The sequence below is a fragment of the Propithecus coquereli genome, unplaced genomic scaffold (genome assembly GCF_000956105.1).
Source record: "Propithecus coquereli isolate 6110/MARCELLA unplaced genomic scaffold, Pcoq_1.0 Scaffold6, whole genome shotgun sequence".
In the NCBI taxonomy this organism is placed as follows: Eukaryota; Metazoa; Chordata; class Mammalia; order Primates; family Indriidae; genus Propithecus; species Propithecus coquereli.
Window position 1 is genome coordinate 14,823,893 of NW_012151951.1, and position 19,439 is coordinate 14,843,331.

At 41.0% G+C, this 19,439-nt stretch overlaps 1 protein-coding gene across 2 annotated transcripts in view; it reads right to left on the reverse strand.

The window, feature by feature from the left end:
- Window positions 1-19,439, reverse strand: part of CADM1 (cell adhesion molecule 1) — a 416,015-nt gene that overhangs the window by 11,960 nt on the left and 384,616 nt on the right. Inside the window, exon 9 of one of the 2 annotated variants that reach the window (XM_012659204.1) lies at window positions 16,758-16,790. The exons of the other annotated variant lie outside the window; for it this stretch is intronic. Within the exon in view, the coding sequence (XP_012514658.1) occupies window positions 16,758-16,790 (33 nt within the window). The remainder of the gene's footprint in view (window positions 1-16,757; window positions 16,791-19,439) is intronic. 2 annotated transcript variants of the gene reach the window in all.

Here is a 19,439-nt window from a genome sequence, read left to right on the forward strand (position 1 = left end):
ATCTGTGGGATTAATTTCTTGAGCCAATACTATTCATTTGACCTTTGCTCCCCATGAACTTAAATGCTAAATATGCCCAGTGTGGCTATGTTTTCCCTGCACTTAGCCCAAATTAAATACTTAGGTTCTAGTTATCTTCCCCACCCTCAAGGACATACATATTTTATGGACACTTATTTATAAAGGTAATCTCTCTAGCTATCTTCGGATACTCACTTCAATCAGAAAGTTTACTACCACCAGTTAATCACTGAGACATTTTGCTGCCTTCAATTACTGCAGACGGACACAGAGGTAACTGATGTTTAATTTACAGGGAACACTGCTGGTTATGAGCTCCTCACCGCCTCTCGCCAACCCCACTCCCACCTCCTGGGTTTCCTGTGGGAGGTATTAATAGAGCTGTGCGTTCGCTCAGTGTCCCTGTCCTGGCTTGGCCTGCCCTGGGAAGAGCAGAGCTGTTTCCAGACTCAGCTCCCTCCTTCCTTTTGTTTCTACTGGTGGAGTGGGCGGGTGGCAGAGTGTTTATCGTGCTACTGACTGGCTGGAGGCAGCTGGGGAATGGGGTGAACGCTGGTTGCCTAGTACTAGGTAAGAAGGATCTGCCTGCACCTGTGGGCTGGCGCCTCGCTCGTGGTATGAAGCAACAGCACGAGATGCTACACAGAGAGGCACTGGGCTAACAGAGTCGGATGATAACTAGAAATAGAAGAAAATATCGGCCACGAAAAGGAGCAAGGCTCCAGCAAAGTCCACGGGTTGTCTGACATTTCCTGTTCCACTCGCAAGGCAAGAACTTGGACTGGTGTCTTAGAAATTGTTTCTAAGTGGAAAGGCTACAGCTTTCACCATCAGCCAAAGACCTTGCTCCTTTTAGGGTGCAGACCCTTTCATTCAGGTCCCATGAAGTGCTGGCTTTCCTGGGGTCATCCATCCTCTTTAGATTTCTGGCCCACTTTCTGAGTCAGGCAGAGAAGGAAACCAGAGGCCAATTCTTTAGCAGCCCCCAGCTTCTCAATGGAAAATAAATGAGGGAGTGGAAGGCACTTACAGACATGCCTGACTCTCAGGTAAATGGACATCTCTTGGTTTAGAAAGTCATGTTGTCTTGTTCCTTAAGAGGTTACAAGTGTTCTTTTTACTTAGTAACAGGTGTGAGAGTGTTTCTATTCTGGGACTATGCTCTGCCCTCATCCCCATGAAAAGTAAAGCCATGTTTTTGCTTGCTGTGTGGTTATAGCATAAAGGCTACTCCAGCCCTCCAGGAAGCATGCGTGCATAGCATAGTCCAGCTGGAGTTAAGACTCTCACCCAAATCATTTCACATGTGACCTCAAGTGAATGAGGGAGGCCTACTTGCTGAGTAATTCCGACTTGCAGATCACACTGTCAATGCTGGGAGGTGTCCATGGCGGCTCGCAGTTGTGGTACAACCCCTACTACCTGTCCTGTCCCATCCTGCACCCACTTCTATGGCTGGTAAATCAGGATCTGTTTAGTATTCGTGAGTTAGATTTTCTTTCAGCAAAAAGCTGAAACAACTTAGCTGCAGGTGAAAGTCTGCAAGCTGTTTGCGGAATGTTAAGTTTGCTAACTACTGTTTGGGTCACAGCTTCAACCCCCTGGGCTGGCTTTAGTATCTTGGAAATTTTAGGACAAAAAAATCTCAAGGAAACTCCCACAAGTGATGCCCCAAACTACTAAGATTGGGCCTAGTTGACCTGGCCCAATCCATCCATCATGGGCAATGTGAAAGGGCGGAGTTCTAAAGGCAGTAGCTCCCCAGGGCCTAACGAGAAAGGAGACTGCTGATGGAACTTTGGTCTCCTGCCCCCTCCCTCTAGGGGACTCCTCTCTATTTGCTTTCTCTCCTCAAACCACTTGCCAGAGTCACCCCAAAGGCTGTGCTGCGGCAGCCATGCTGCCTCCATTAGACAGGGCTCTGCACAAGATCCTGGTTTCTATAGCTACTTTACCACCTGGCATGGGACGCATCACATAAACTGCCATGCGAATAATCATGGATTTGTGATAAGCCTAGAAGGCTCTGCTGCCAAAGCAGGGATCCATGGATAACCAGGGAATGGCCAGTACATCCTAAACGAGCTCCAGGCAAATAGGGACTTTGGCAGAGGGACTCCCTGAGCAGAACCCTCACTGCAACTGCAGCCTGCCCACCCTGAAGCCCAGGGGTGCACGGAATCCGAGGTCAGTTTTTTTTTTTTGCCAAAAGGACATCAAGTTTTCTACTCTGAGGAAGTGAAGTGTGATACAGTAATATACGATAAAGTATGCAGCCCAGGGCAAGACAGCCACATCGCATTGGCTCACACTCACATTCCAAACATCCCCGGTTCAGGCTTTAAGGCACATTTAGCAACTTGGGGAGAGCTACACACTCCCCTCAAATGCACCTATTTACTCTTTTCATAGGTTATAAACTACCTTAGGTCTCATCTTAAAACTTAACATTTAAAATATGGGAAGCTTCTAATGATATTAGAAGTCCTCGTACTTCTATTTATTGGATGATTCAGATGCTCAACCTTCTCTGCTTCCCCCAACCGTGGAAGACTGGAGAGAAAGTTAGAACTGTTGGTTGACTTTTTGCAATAGTTCTGTCACTTGGTTCAGTTTTAGTCTCTTTCCTGGGCTGAGGTCTTGCTGGACAAGTCAGCTTAATTAAAAACTCTTAGAATTGGTGTTTATAATGGAAATGCTGCCTCCAGCTTCCTAGGGTTGTGGGATTAGTCTATCCCAGAGAAAGCTTAGTAACTATGATGTCATTTGCTACTTCTTGCTAGGAAGAAAGAAAACATCTGGTAGTGGATTTTCCAAATTTGAAGCAAAACCATAATCTGACCTCAAAAACAAATGAACAAACAAAAAACAAAAAACCCCCAAACCCAAACCCAAACATACACACAAGAAAACCTGCCACCACCTGAAAAATGTAGCTACTCATTCTCATCACCTAGTGTAGCTCCCATCTATGGCAACAAAAATAAATGTGCATTTTAAAAAGCACAACTTTATTACTGAAGGGGAACAAACTGAATGGCATGCGCTGACAAAATGCCACATTATTTGCTAATCCTAATATGTTATTCTTCTTTAAGATTTGCTTTTCTCAGCACCAATTCAATTATAGATGCTACAAATCCTTCTGACATTTAATTCCCTCTTGTCAGAGAGTAGTAAATGTATACAGTACATGCACAGCTTTCCCATTAAGATGTTAATATATATTGGAGCACACTAGCCTCTACGCAGCATAACCTTTCTTTTCTGTCTTAGAAAGTGGAAGAGAAGGAATAAACGTAAAGCAACAAAATCATGAAGATTCCCATATAGCATTCCAGGCGTCTAGTACTACTCATCAGCTGCATTCAATTCTAGCGACGTAGCTGCAGCTATACTAACATGTCAGAGGCACTATATTAAGCTACTTGAAAGAAAACTGCAGTGATCATCCTCCTCGTGCCACTTGGAGCTCAGTATGTGCTCATTTAAATTAGAAGTCCTATACACAGATTTTTGGCTGTACATTATCGGTACTCAGTGACCAGGACTCAGGGCTCTCTTAGACTGTTACTGCCTGCATTGCTGTGTGGGAACAGGCCTGAACAGGGGATGAGGCAGGAGCTCACCCCTTGCATGGCCCACTGGAGATGCACTGGACTTGCCTTCAGATCTGGGATGGACATTGAGCTTCATCACTTTCTCTGTGACTCCAGGCAGGTCAATCAGGCCCTCTGAGCCATCGAGTACAATTATATACTTCACAGGGTCGCTTTGAGAGGCCACTGTGATGCTGAAAATGAAAGTGCCTATCTGGCTTAGGCCTTGGAGTAAGCCTCACAGGGACTCAATAAGTGTTTGCCAAATTTAAATCTGCTATATTAAAGCCTAAGGAGGGCCTTATTCCAGTTCTCATCACCAACCCAAGGCAAATAATGATCAATTCTTTGGGGGTAAGTGTTGTACTGTTACTCAGCATTGTCTACACAAGGTGAGACGCCCAATAAATGCTTACTGAGTTGAAGTCACCGAATTCTTTCTTTTCATTTACACAGAATTGACACACAGTGTAACTAATGGCCTGGCTGTTGTCTATGGAGGTCAAGGCCACGGGCCTGGCAGCTGAAGGCCATCTAGTTCAAGTTATGATTCAGCTACAACATTTGAGTATCAGGATATTAAATACTGTTGTCAGCTAAATATGAGAACAAGTGTTTTGTTTTTTTTTTAAATGTTGATTTTTCTCCCCTCTCAAGTTACTTGATTTAGTTAATTTAACATACAGTGGAAATGACTAGATGCAAATCCTCCCAAGGCATTTAGCGTCACCAGAGAGAGCAAAAGCCATACTTATGAGTCCCCTCTACTTATCTCGTGATAGTATGGGTTTAGAAGTGTGATCACCCTTTCCATTTTAAGCAACACGAAGGCACTGAGGACGACACCAGAGTTTTCCTTGAAGGAGTATACACCTGATAAAGAGGACAGAGTTGTCAAGTATTTCCAGACATAGATTTCCTACTAGAATCTCTCTCTGGAGAAAGATGCTTCAGTGGACCTCAGGCATTTGGGGGTGAGGAGGATGGATTAATGAATATGGTGAAGTCACCCCAAAGCAGTGTCCAACCTGTAGAACTGGAATTCACACTTTGCACTGTGGCCTGCCAACTTTTTTAGTTTGGAGGAAAGGTTCCTATTTGATGGGCTCCTTCCTCCCCACAGTGGAAATAGGAGCATGTTGGATTATGGGAAAGATCAGAAGTAAGACGAAGTTCAAACTCACATCGTGGGGAAAGTCAGACAAGCTGACATGGGCCCAATATGATTTTTTCAGTTTACTGCCTTGTACTAAATTGAATTTTAAAAGAAGGGGATTTACATGGTTTGACCTTTTCCAACCCATCACTTTTTCATGGCATTTAGGACTATCTCAGTGGGAAACCCAGCCCATAATTTAGGGGAAATCACTGGGACAATGGTACTGAAGTCCTGAAGCAGAGTTCAGGTATTCTTTGAAGGAGAAAAACACTGGAAAAGGTCTTTCCAGGTTTGTCAGTGAATTGCCCTGTACCTGACGGGCCACGGAGAGACTGACTTTTCCTCCCTATTCCCTGGTGCACACACTGAACTGAAGCCCCAGCGAAAAGACAGCTGTGGATTTCACACGGGGAAGAATGACCGCTCCAAGCCAAAGTCCTCAATTTCCTCTAGAGGCAGGAAGACCCAGGTTGAAATTGTGACTGTCTCTTAGGGGAATCACTTAAACCCCTTAGGCCCCAGTTTTCTCATTTATAAATGGAGACTAACAAGCCTTCCTTAACAATCTTGCAGCGTTTTCCCAAAAATCTTCCCATGACTGGTTCATTCTCATCCATTGGGTCTTCCTGTCCCAGTGGCCTTCCCTCGTGAGCTTTTCTAACCCAGCCTCCACCTCCCCCCAGCCCCAGTCTCTCACTTTCACTTAAACCAGTTTGATTTTTTCACAGCAGTTGGCACTGTCCGAAATTAATTTGTGTTTCGAGTCTGTCTCCCCCACAAACACATCGCCCCCTGGGAGCGTGAAGTCCACAGCAGCTCCGGCTCCCACCTGGCCTTGCTCACTGCTGCATCCCTGGTGCCCAGCCCGGAGCCCAGCACAAGAAGCTCAAAATAATTTTGTTGGATGAATAATGAGAGATATTCATTATCCAATGAGATAATATGTGTGCAAGAGCTTTGTAAGCTATAAAGTACAATACAGATACGACCTAAATCACACCACACCTTTAGGTTTATGGGCCATACCTTAAATGGATCTATATAGCCCACCTGGTTCTTAATGTTTTCCTTATTATCATTATTGTCAGTCTACCAAAAGAATGAAATAGACTGTATACCAAATCTATGCGGGGGTCGGCAAGGAAAGAGTTTTTGCTTAATGTTATGGCTACTGACAGCTTCTCACACACATTTCAAGCAAGTTCAGCCGGGACTTCACATTCTCAGGAACCAGATGGCTGTATAATCCATTCCAGGACTGATAATCTGGATTGAAGGGCCTTTAAGTGCTTCTGTGATCTAAATTTAGACTATACACTGAGGCCATGTCTCTTGCGTAATCTACTTAGGGGACTGTAGTTGATTCACCTAGATTCCTCCTTGACGTTTAGGCAAGGGTTATCAAAGCCATTTAGAATCTGGCCTCCACCCACACTTTTTTGTGCATTGTAGGGGAGATGTTGTAGGGTTTTTCCAGATCATCTTCTTGTTTGCAGGGCAAGAGTTGAAAATATGTTTTTGGGAATCATGACAGCTCTGGAATTTCTTGTCCGTGCCTTTGCTTCAAAAGCAGAAGACTGATGGGTTGCTTGGATTGTTCTGGAGGCCATTTTCTGCCATACTGTGCATTTGCCACCTCACTCCACTATACAGGTCCCCAGCGTCCCTCTGCTGCTGGAGGGAGGAAGGCAGTTGGAGACATTTTTAAAAAGTTTTAAAATAAAATAGAAGGATAAATATGCTTAAAGCTATTCTATTCCACATGGGTGGCAATAACCACCAGCTGTCACTGGGAAATGGCAGATGTAATTGATAAAACAATTCAAAACTCTTGTGGATCCATCATCAATAAAGTTAACACCCAAAAAGTAGATGAAAAGGTTCAAAGTCGAACTGGAGAAGCTCCCCAGGCCTGCCAATAATTAAATCAGTGAACTACACGCAAGCATAATTTTTTTATGCAGATTAAAGAGGAGGATCAGCTGGGCGACTTGCTTTGCTGGGTGAGGATGGAGCACCGTATGTTGCTTATGAAACTGTCATTAACTGAGGTGGGGCTGGTCAAAGGGGGATGTGGGGATGAAGGGGGAAGGTCAAAGGCAGACCATCATTATTTGGAAGGAAATTCACTGTAGAACATTTACCCACAATATGGAAAGGATGAAGTTTCTACCCTGGTGCAGGAGAGAATGGACGATAATGTTATTCATTACCACAGTTTAGCATTAAATGTGCAACACCTACTCTAATTTATTGATGGACTGTTTAAGACGGGTGTTAACCTGTTTGTCTTGTATTATAATTGAATTCAGTCTCTAGGCTACAGAATTTGAGAAGTTCATCCTTTCTCAATCAATATGCTCCCCTTCAGTGACCCATTTCAAGACAGCTTCATAAAAAATAATGTATTTTGTTTTAATAAATTTAAACACTATGACAGCTGCTCAATTTTTATTGGTTGTTTTTTTTTCCCTTCAGATGTCTCTTTGCTGCCGAGTGAAGCCAAGCTTGCAATCAATAGTAATTGATTAATCAGCATCCCCTTTGAACAAAGGTGCTAATCAGTTTTTGATTGGTTCATCAAACCAGATGCAAAGGCAGCCCAGCCCCAGCCTGATAGTTCATCAGTGTTCTACATGACTTACAGCTCCTGAGCGATGTATGACTGCAGTGTTCCTGGAGGGAGTGGGGGAGGGGGCAACGTAATTATTAATTTAACTGAATTATTATGAACACAAACAGTTGTTGGTTTATTGCTCCTGACTTGGGTGATTGATAGAACTGTGGCAGGGACCCATCTGACACGGTGCAGTGCTGAGACCTGGAGTACTCCTAATTGATGATGTTGGTGGCAGGGGTGGGTGGCTGATTTAGTCGCATTTTCCTAAAGAGGAGAAAGATTACTTTGGCATATCTGAGTGATACTTGCCTGGCTAATATGCCAAGAGGGACCAGGGTCAACCCAACCCACGAGCTTCCTTAGGATCCTTGAGAAGATCCAGTCGCCAAGGCCACTGTGTCAGAGAGTTATTTTATTTAGAGTCAGTATCAGAACTGAGACTGTCTACCACTAGGATGCCCAGCAGAAATTGTTTATTTCCAGCACTACATTTTAAGCAGGGAGAAGGACTTATCCACCCACAAATAAGATGCAAAAATGAAACACTCCCCTGATGGGCTGGCTATCTTTCTAATCTTCTATTTATTTATCCAAATTCATTGATTTGGAAATTTATTCATTCATCCAACAAGTGTCAACTGGGTGCTAGCATTTGGCAGGTGTACAGCACTGAGCAAAACCAATGTGGCCTGCTGGAGCTTCTATGCTAGAAAAATCCAACAGCTATGCTCAAACCGGGACAGGCTACCTAGCAGAAAGTGACAGTATCCCTGAGGTTTGACAGAGGCACACAGTAGGTGATAAATCTATGAACAACTGGGCAGTACTACCTTATTTTCTCACTGGGTAACACTTATAGTTAAGAACAGCACCTCAACCACCAACTATTCCTGGGAGCTTCCATGGAAATTCTCCAGGAAGGGGCAGTATGGAACTTTTCTTTCCAATGGGCTTGAGTTAAGACTCTACAGTCCTGTGGCTTAGTTTCTCTATTGCAATGACAAGGAGGGGGCCTTGGTTACTGATTTATTAAGTGACTGATGGAAACGTTTAAGAAGCTGTGTGTAGCTGGTTGGCAGTGAAGTCCCACAATATCACAGGAGCTCATATAACTGTTTAGCTCTGACCACTTTAAATCTCCTCCCTCCCTCCCTTTTAGGATATGCTTCTTATTCTGGATTAGTAACACCTAAATCCTGGAATCAAGCATGAAACCTACTTTTGCAAGAGCTCAGTGTGCTGTGAAAAGGGTCTGAGGTGGATAATTAGTTTACATCATGGTGTGTGACAAAACAATTGCCCCCCTTCCTCCCTGCCCTTCCCCACCCCCTACTTCTAAGATAACTCTAACACAGCTTTTCTAGTCTATTCCACGGAAGTAGACAGTCCATATGAGTTGTTTGTTTTTTTTTTTTAAAAGATCTTGTCACATAATCCAACATCCATAAACTGCTTCCCAATGCAACAAAATTTCTCCTGACCCATTATATATCTGGGATGTAAACATTATTTTAAGCCATTGAACACAGGAGTGGCTTTAGTTCAATCCCAAAGGTAACTTGACCTCTACTGCATTAAGAGCATTGGCCCCAATCTGAAATATAAATATTACCACTACAGGGAAGAAAGGTGGGTGGGTGAGTGGGGAGGAAGAAAAGTGCTGATAAAAATTTGTTTTTTGTTAGTCTCGAAATCCACACTTGCTAACGGATTGCTCAGCAAACCAGATGGCCATTTGGTAGAAGTGGACGGAGCACCCACAGGTTGGACACCGCAGTGCCTTACCTAATGACTAGCCCTTACCTGAGAGGTCCTCACTGTCCAGTTCTTCTGCGGAATTGGGCAACTGAGTAAGGCCTTACAAGTAAAAACAAATCGTTTTTCTTTTCATTCCTCGAGGGACATAAACAAAACACTTAAGAACTGAGGATGAATTTCTTAAAAAACATGAGCCAAATCTCTTGCTATCTCTCTCTACTTTTGGATAGCTTGAATGTATTAATCCATAAGTACATTTCTTCAATTATGTAATTTTGTTATTAATACTCAATCGAGGCAGAAAGATTCCTCAGTCTCCACTGTTCAAAGCACATGAAACATGAAGGTGAATGCTTAAAATCACTCATTCATAACGGCATGCAAAAAGAAAAAAAATCAATAAAGCCCGATTGTTAGCTGTTGATGCTCTGATGTATCTCTTAAATACAAATGTATTTAGATGTTACATACTTATGTATGTACGTTTTAGTTCACATTTTACTGTAAATTGAAATCCTTTGCCAATACTGACAAACACAGTTCATTATCAATTTATGATGATCTTGGACCACGTATTTCAAAATGGTACAGCATCTGCTAACTGCAGATTACAGGTTATGCCTTCATCAGAAAATCTGATTCACAAAATGATTTTTTAAAAAGGAGAATTTCATAAATCAATGATATTCCTGAAAAAGAAAACCCTCAAAGCTGAAAAAGCAGTTAGGCCAGGAGGTAATCAAGCGGGGACTTGAAATGCCTATATCCGAGTCAACCCCAATGCTGGCAGCTGAGACGGTTCTCAGCTAGCTCTGATTCGAATTAAAGTGGTGAAGAGGGAAGTAGATAAACAATGGGAGGCTCAGGCCGGAGATGGCTTCCATTTCCTCATGCTTTATTTTCGGGCTGACCCTTCAATGATGTTTATTAAACCACACAAAATGTTGTTAAGACAGTCAAGGCAGCCCTTACTTGTTCTTTGCTGTTCTGCTCGAGGTCCTAGGTGACTGTGCCAAGTCCTCTAATTCACGCAACCTCTCTAATGAAATTTGTCACTTTTGAAGTTGTTCGTGGACCTATTCAACAGCAAGGTCTTTGAAGACAGAGGCAAGTGTTGTTTATTTTTGTGTTTTCCCTCCTCCAACAGCCACGTACAAAGTATATTCTCAGTAAGTATTTGCTGAATTAACGATTTGGGAGTAATGCTCAAACAGAGCATACCAGCAACCAAAACAAATGCTCTGGAAACAAGTAATGTCAAACCGATTGCACTATTTTAAAAAACCCAAATTAACCAAAACAATCGTGTGCAAATGATCACTAAACTTTGCATTTTGTAAGATGCTTTATAAAGAACCTGAATGAATATTGATAGTCAGGTTGATTCTTTGAAAGGAGGCTGTCACACCATCAGCCCTTGAGGAAGAATTTTCACCACGACACTTGGGTGCCAATACTCAAGGGCAGGTACCAATTAAAGATGGGAAGATTTTGAATCCACAAGTGTTCCCAAATGTGGATTTAGGCAACTACAGGGAAAGCAGTGAACAATGCAATAAGTTACGGAGGCAACTGAGTAGGGATGCTATCCGTTTGTTCTGAAATCTGATTGGCTGACAGTGTTCCCATTGCTAATTGGCGTTATCCATTGTATAAAGACTGATGAATACAATTATTTGAATAACTGTTATAAATGGGCAACAAAAAGTACTTCTCTGTAGTTAATTATGAATTTGCAGTTCTCAGAAGGCTAATCCCTCACTTCTGTGTGGCCCAATGAATATCAAAGTGTTCTACGTCTGTGCTTGGTGCCCACTGAACCGTATTAAACAAGGATGTTTCAAGTAGGCAGCTTCACTGCTAAAGGCTTATTTCCTTGCGGAGGCCATTAGAAAGCTAATTTTAAAAAATAAAGACAAATATGTTTATGAAATACCATTGATATGCAAAGTTTTCCATTAAAAAGCAACAGACAGTTGATATACACCTCATTAAAGCTGAGACTGTCATTTTTAATGGCATCAACTTTAAAATATACCAAATCATCTGGAATCTACTGTTCAGATTACGTTCTAAAGCAGGAAGCCATTTAGGCTAGTGGTGTTAAATTTGTTTTTGTAGTACTATTGTATTGTATGAATCTATGGTGCTTGGCCATACTTGGATAATTTCTGAATAAATATAATTAGGAAGAATTGACTGAGGTACAAGTGTATAAGTGAGGACAAGCAAAATTTACCTCCTAAAATTGCTTTGGCTTAGGTATTTTCTTTCATGTTAAAATTTATACCCTCTCATTTTCTCAAAGAAAAAGACAAAGATGCATTTTATGAAGCAGAGAACATTCTTCAAAAGGAAACTTCACAATTTAACAATAAGTGGGAAATTACTTCTTGGTTCTTCTCTTTCAACTTTCATATCATCCATGAAAGCCCTTTCTAGTTACTTCTAATTCAAATGTATTCAAGAAATTTCTTTAAACTCTGTTAAACAAATGAAAGTTTACTTTTTTGTCCATATGGAATTTTCTTGAGAAATTAATAAAGTCCTAAGGTGCAATCACGATAATTTAATATATGCACAGTCTCTTCTACAGAGACATGTACTTCACCTTTTCATGGTGGTACAATGTGCTGTAACATACCCTAAGCCTGCTCAGATAGTGCTTTTGCAGTTGTGACGTCTCCTTTTCAACAGTAACTGCTGGCTGCTAAAAGTGGTATGATGTGGCAATTTTAAACCAGGGTAAGGAAAAACCTCAAAAGATTAGAAATGATAAATCCTAGAGATACTTATATAAGTTCAAGGTCAAGTAAAATTTAAGTGCTTATGGGTTCGGTTCATCAGGGTATCACTATTTTTTTCAGAAAATTTCAAAATAGGATGATCAAATAAAACTTTCAGAAAACACTTAGCCCAGTGGCAATTTTAAACCAGGGTAAGGAAAAACCTCAAAAGATTAGAAATGATAAATCCTAGAGATACTTATATAAGTTCAAGGTTAAGTAAAATTTAAGTGCTTATGGGTTCGGTTCATCAGGGTATCACTATTTTTTTCAGAAAATTTCAAAATAGGATGATCAAATAAAACTTTCAGAAAACACTTAGCCCACTGGCCCTAGTATCATTCCCATTATGAAAAACAAAGGAGGCGATGGTCTCTCTCTTACCTAAGCAGCATACATCTGATCCCTTGGACATATTATGGAAACTGTTACTTCCACCACCAGCCATGAGTTCAGACGCCCCTGGTAGTTTTAATCTAAAAACTCAGTCATCCTGTTCTTCCTGCTTTGTCAGCTTTTGTGGAGAGTTTTTCCCTTCTTCCCATTAGCAGAAATTTGGTTCACGCCGTTAAACAGTAGCACATTGTTTCCAAACTGCATATCAAGGCTGAAACACAATCTTCAGGTCCTGCAGCCATTTGTAAACCTCTTTAGCTTTTTTCTCGTGTAGAACATACAATGTCTGCAGAGTCCCTTGACTGAATGACAGCCTTTGAATGCCACTGTTATGTACTCATACAGAGAGATGTACATAGAGGTACATACACAGATGGTGGACATAGCGGTTGTAATAATGCGCACTGCTGGCTGTTGTCCTTTAAAAACGGGCTTAAGAATTTCCCCACAACTGAATGTAAAGTAAGATAAGAAAATCTCATGTGCTTTTAGAATTCTATCATGCTTTGCAGTATTTATAAATTAGTCAGAAAAAGGGAGATCCATGGGGCAGTTAACTGAGGGTGGCAGTTTAGGGCATGAGCAGGTATCTAGCAAAGGCCAAACATTTTGAAACTAAAACTGAAAATGAAAAGTTATTCTTCAGAGGGGTTCCCAGTTTGAGTCTTACCACAAATACATAATGAATTAAGAACTGTTTAAAAACTCATTTGGGATATTGAAATTCATGAAATCATCAGCCTTTATTAAGAGGTAGAAAAAGCAAGAAGGCAGGTAGACTTGAAAATAATAAAATGGGTGGGGTGGAGAGAGAGGGAGAGGGAGAGGGAGAGGGGGCGAGAGTGAGAGAGAGAGAGAGACCTCAAACCCAGAGGAAGCCAGCTGACTGCAGTGCAGCAAAAGCACAAGCACTATTCCAGACCATGGGCATGCTGTCACCCGACCCCTCACATGGGGGAGGAGGGTGGGGAAAGGGACAGGGGACACATAGGGCAGAAAAGGAACAAGGCACAAGACACAGAGAGCGCCCACATCTGAACAAACAAACAAAAACCATCACACGCACCCACACATCAATAATCATAACGACTATGTCATCCGTGCGTTAAATCACTCATGCATTTCTGCCATCAATTTCAGACCAAGTGGTATCAGGATTTGGCAGAGTGTTTTTTGCATTGCTCGACATGCACACATAACACAGGATTCTTCCTGTCCAGGCCTTAAGGATGAGCTCCAAAAACACAAATGCTCAAGATCCTGATTTAAAGAAGATCCCTTGTGTCAGCCTAGTCTAAAAATCCCATTCTTACACTCACATTTATCTTTACTATCAGTTAGATCCCTAAAAACACATTGTGGATAATTGTTGTTTGGCTTTTTTTTTTGGAGAAAATCCATTTGATTTTCAATCATGCCCATGCACTTCTAACCTTCCAATACATGCTTATTCCAATCAGGTATTGGTAAGAACAAATGGTCAACACACATAAACAACTGGTATAAACTTCATACATACTCTAGCAACACAAGCTTGAATAAAATATTTTAATGAGTCTTCAAAGGGAAAGCTTTAAAAAAACTATTATTTTTCTTCTTTATTTTATGAAAGACAAGAGAAATATGGAGGGAAATCCAGGATGAAAATTGAAGACCAGTAAAATGGTCACAGCTGGTTGACCTAATATGTCTTGTCATTTAAGTTGCTAAGTCATCAAACCACTTAACATTTTTCTAGGCCCAGGTTGCCATAACGAACATCTCAAGATTATTCTCAAACGAGTCTATTGAAATGGTTGCGGTGCTGAAGAAGTTGGGTTTTTAGCTACAATTCACTAGAATACAATCAGTTCTATATCTTCATGTCTTTGGAAATCTGGTCCCCTGCTTTGTAATTTCTACCATGTTCTATTATATTACTTTCTCTATCCTGATGATTGACCTGGAAAGTTTTGCCCCTGTCAGTACAATTTTAGATATTACTGTGGCTTTCATTAAAGCTTTTGGCTGTGGGCTAGAGAGTGTGTTGTTCAAAATAGTGTTTGGAGCCCTTTGTGAAGATGCTCTGAGGACTCTGGACAAATTGAAGAATTTATTTATAAATGCATGATACAGGGATCAGCCTGGATCATCCAGCACTGCTCTATTTCTCTGCTGTTAAGGAGTCCACCTTAAAGTATGACATATATACATATATACATATATACGCACACATATTTTATATATGTAAAATACAGTAAGGCTATTCTTACTTTCTATTCACCTCCACTCCCAATTTCTTGGCTTTAGGTATATTTTTCATGCACTGCCAGTCCATAACATCCTACTGAAGTTATCACTGGCTTAAACATCGTCCCCAAGCTAATAAGATGGCAGTTGCTTCTCAGAGTACATAAACATCTCTGTATCCTGCCACAGGAATGCTATAAAGTCCTTCTGCAAGTGTCTCTTTATTATACCACAGAAAGAGAGCACCTTCCCTTTCTCTTTCTCCAAAGAGAAAAAGTTGATTAAAAATACTACCCTAAAGGCAGCATCGGCTTCTAAATTAGATTCTCATTTCTTAGATTAGGGGACAGATTTCCTACTTTGAATACTCCAACCAACTCTAAAACCTAATCCACTAAAGTCACATAAGTACGTGAATTTTATTGAAGGGACCTAGAAAATAGAACTCTGGAGCCTTAGGAGATAAATGATCAATATTTCTTCAAAGATCTCACAGAATTCAGGAATCTTATGGTTACATTTGACCCTGTAGTTAATTAGAGGAAGCTCAGAACTTAAAGTATCTTAAAAAGAATAGAGCGAAAATCCCTCAAATTACATTAAAATAACCCTCTGAGAATAATCGATAAAAGTCAGGCGGTGCTCAATTAATGATGAAACCTACAAACGACTAAGCTTAATGGAGTGCAATGCCTGCCATGTAGCAAGTACGGCGGGGCGTTGCCTTAGAAAGTGCAAGTTTTATGCCTAATTGATTTCTCATGATTGTCAGGGTACCTGGCCCCTTTAACTAATTTCATGAACTTTTCCCTTTGCTGCCAATGCCAGGAAAGGGCAGAATGAAGTGGGGGTGAGGTGGGGAGGGATGTATCATTCAGTAGCTAAGTTTGTTTTGCTTTTTCAAAATTCTTCATAGGAAGGTCCAAAGATGGGGTGATCTGCCAAGCATCCAGGCCTAACCTTCAAGGACAGCTCCCACAGGGCAGGTTTTGCTTAGAGATTTCCAATTGATAAGTCATCCAATGTAGGTCTCTTTAAGGAAGTCAGTCTGTGCCGGGAGACATTTCTCTAAAAGTTGAATTAACACTACAGGGTTGGCAGATCACCTCTTGTCATTTAAATGATAGATTTCCACCCGGTACAACAACATGCAAAGTGATTAAAGTAGGCCCTTTACCAAACAATTTCCTTGGATTCAATTATTAAAATTCAGCCCATTTTAAAACTAACATATCTTTCTCTAAGCACAATCTTGTCAAAAGTTAGATTTGAGCTAAGAAATAAAGTAATATGCAGATGAAACATGATTCTCATTTTCTGATTGGAGAGACACAGAAAAGTTAATAGACTTATTCCAATCCCATAAGTCATGGTGAGGGGACAAAGCCCCTCCTAATGCCCCTCCTGAACTCTATTCACTTAGTTTTTATCACCTTTTGGTTAAAGACTTAACCAACTTTTTACTATTTTTGCCTACAAGACATCCACATACCAATGACTTTAAAAAAAAAAAAGTCCTAGTTAATGCAGTTAAAATTGACACACAGTATCACTCTTGGTTTGGAGAAGTTTCCTGCCAAATGTGAGCATAAATTTCTGTGAACACATAGAAATTAAGAGTGAACCGGTGAGGGGTGGTGGGGTAAGTATGATTAGGAACGTAAGTACAGTCATGACCTTTCTAAAGAGGGGCAATGATTCCTCCTCATCACCACCTCATAAATTCATGCAGGAATCTTCCTCCCTGACCTACCTACCCTTCCATCTCAACTTTACTAAGTTGAGGACACAAAGGACTCCTCTTTAAAATTTATCTGGAACTATAGCCTATAAACAAAGAAAGCAACTGGGCCTTTAATTCAGATGCTGTGGTTTTTAGGCAAATATTGGTTTTTTGAAGTCTCATTCAAGGTTTGACGGGATTTTATAAGGAGGATTATGTATAACTGAAACTCCTGCTGGCCGGTGGGGTGGAGGTCTTGTGTCAGACTGCAACCATTGGCTACTGAACTCACAACAGAAATGACAAGACTTGACACCCTTTTGAGCCTTAAAAAATTATAGTATATTTATGAGATCAGTCTACTTGAAACATGATTTCCCTTGAAGACTACATTCCTCTTTTTCCCAGGCTTGTCTTGCCTCTCAGCAGCGCTGAGAAAGTAGATAAACAGTAATGTGATACCAACCGTGAACTGCTGGTTCTGTCGTCGCCGTTGTGTCTACAGACGGGAACAGAGGATTGGAGGAAGGGAAGAAACAGGAGGAACGGCATGCAAAAAAAGGGAAAATGGAAAAAAATGGAACAGATAATATATGAGCAAGCTTTCAAAGAACATCGCGTGACAAGCAATAATAAATGAAAAGCAAAAAGCATTTGAAGTGAGTTGCACTGTTTTAAGACATGCCTTGAGCTCAAAGCTGCGAGCCAGTGAGGAAAACAGTAAATTCTTTGGTTCTGGGGGTCTTGCCAGGACACATATATTTGCTAGTCAATAGTCAGGGAACATGCAAAGTGATGAGAAACACCAGTGCAAACTCAGTGGCTGGTAGATGACTCTTAACGCATCGAGGCTCAGGACTGCGACAGAAAAGCTCAGTCGGAAGACTGGTTAAACAGTGGATTCATACATTCAAACATTGCCTTTGTTTTAACCCAACACACCCAGGCTCTTGAGCTTCTTGGCTGCCAAGTAAGCATCACTGAATCAAATCGCACTTTTAGGATCCTTTTACTGTTTACGCTCAGATGCCTATAGATGAACACACAGGTTTAAGTTTTCCATCCAGTGTATGATTTCGGCAGAGTTTAGCTGGAAAGTTCAATTAACTGGGAGGCCATGGAAATGAACATGTTCAAGGTTTTCACAGATTAGCTTCTGTACACACACACACACACACACACACAAATCCATTCTTCACTCTGCAGCTCTTACTGTTACCATCTAAAAGCAGAACCTTTCATGAAAACATCCAAGTCCACACAATCTGCCAAGTGCTACTTCTAACCACATGACATTCTAAAAATTTAAGTATCTAGCCGTCCCGTTGCTCACAACTCAGAACCACCTTCACCATTGTGAGCTGCCAGGAGTCCTGTCTTCAAGGCTGGATTGGGAGATACTGCGGTTATTTTTTTCATTGCTAGAGGAACTTGCTGTGGATGAAAATGTTGTTTGTCTCTTTGTTCTTCTATTTCTGATGCTGTTCAAGTTTTCTCCTTCTTCTACCAGGTTTCTAAACCAGGCCTCTGTACTGGCTCCTCTTCACAGAAAATTATTCCAAGGGGCTGGAGGAATTTTCTCTTTACTTTTTGGCTAGAGAGGAATGGGATAAATATCTAACAAAATGCAGGATGAGATTCTTTTTCCAGAGTCGTTTTAACATCACTCTTCTTGTCAACCAACTTCATTCCAATGACAGCCCACCTGGCCAAGCTTTCATTTCTACACCTCTCAACTGTGCTCTTTCTACTCTCCCCTTCTGGCCAGAAAGGAACGATGATATGTAGACAAGAGCTAGTCATCTCTAGTCAAAAGCTGGTGGCTGAAGTGGGATTCTGGGTTAAAACTGCAAGTAGTTTTTCTTTTATAATGCAGCTATTTAGCTGGTAACTGTTTTCATGAGTTCTGGAGACTCCAAAAGACTCGTTCAGACTCGACACAGGCAATGTTTAAATGCACTGGAACTTCAAACATAACTTTTATTTGGTCAAATGAGCCTGGTGCTTCTGATTTATAAATATGACACATGAATTCACACCGGCGTTCCCCTTCAGTTGGCATGCTTTCCTCGAGATCCTATACCATCAAAAATTAGAACTCTTCTAAGGAGCCAGAGTTAACCAGAAATCTGAAAGGCCAATGCAGCTTAATATAACTGAGCTGAATTTCTGAAGAATAGATGAAGCAAAGAAAACATAAAATACACTGCATAAGAACAAGATACTTACAAGTCAAGTCTGTGTGCATAAAATAGCAGTAAAAAACAATACAGAAAATTGTACAGTTGAAAGACACTCTATACCAGATCCTCCAGATTGTCCTGACACAGATGACACATCTTAGTTGAAACGTCCAAGTCCAGCATTAGTTTGCAGTACTTTAAATTTGAGGGACAAAATCAAATGCACATTTGTACAGAAACACTTATATGCACGTTAATACATTTTAGGGCTAGGCATTGGCTTCTTTCCAAAAGGGAAAAAAAAAAGCAATAAACACTTTGGCTCATTATTTTTGTAGTAGTACTTCTAATATGCCTTATTTTCACCAGCTAAATAATTAGTATAAATTGAAAGAAAGGAGGTAGAGTAAAACCTAAGGGTTAGAGTCCTCAAAAATAATATCTGAACATTAACCAATGACCCCAATTTACTGTCTTCCTACATCACAACATAATGTCAGCTTTAAGATGAAATTAAACCAAGTGAAGCTATGCGTCAGCTCCTATGTAGTTACCAGAAAATCAATGAATGGAAATTCACAGTGCATCTTGCTACCCCATTCTGGGGATGGGAAATCCATCAATTGCACCCAAAAGGGGAGGAAAAAGGGATGTTGAGAAGGAAAAACACATTCTAAAACAGTTAAAAGCAAACACATGTTCAAGTCAAACAACATGGTCACTGCAGCTGGAAATGGCAAAACCATGATCAGCAACGGGGCAGGAGACTGCAGCGGAAACGCAGGTTGGCTACAACGTTTAGAACAAGATTGACGGTGTATCTGGGGAGTTACTGACTCCATTTCTCTAAGAGCATCTGGTATGCTACTTGAACAGAGGCTATTTCAAGTAAAGAATTAAGAAAAAATTCTTTAGAAGTGACTTTGTGCTCCTCGCAGGAGAGCACTATGACAGAATCTAATTCT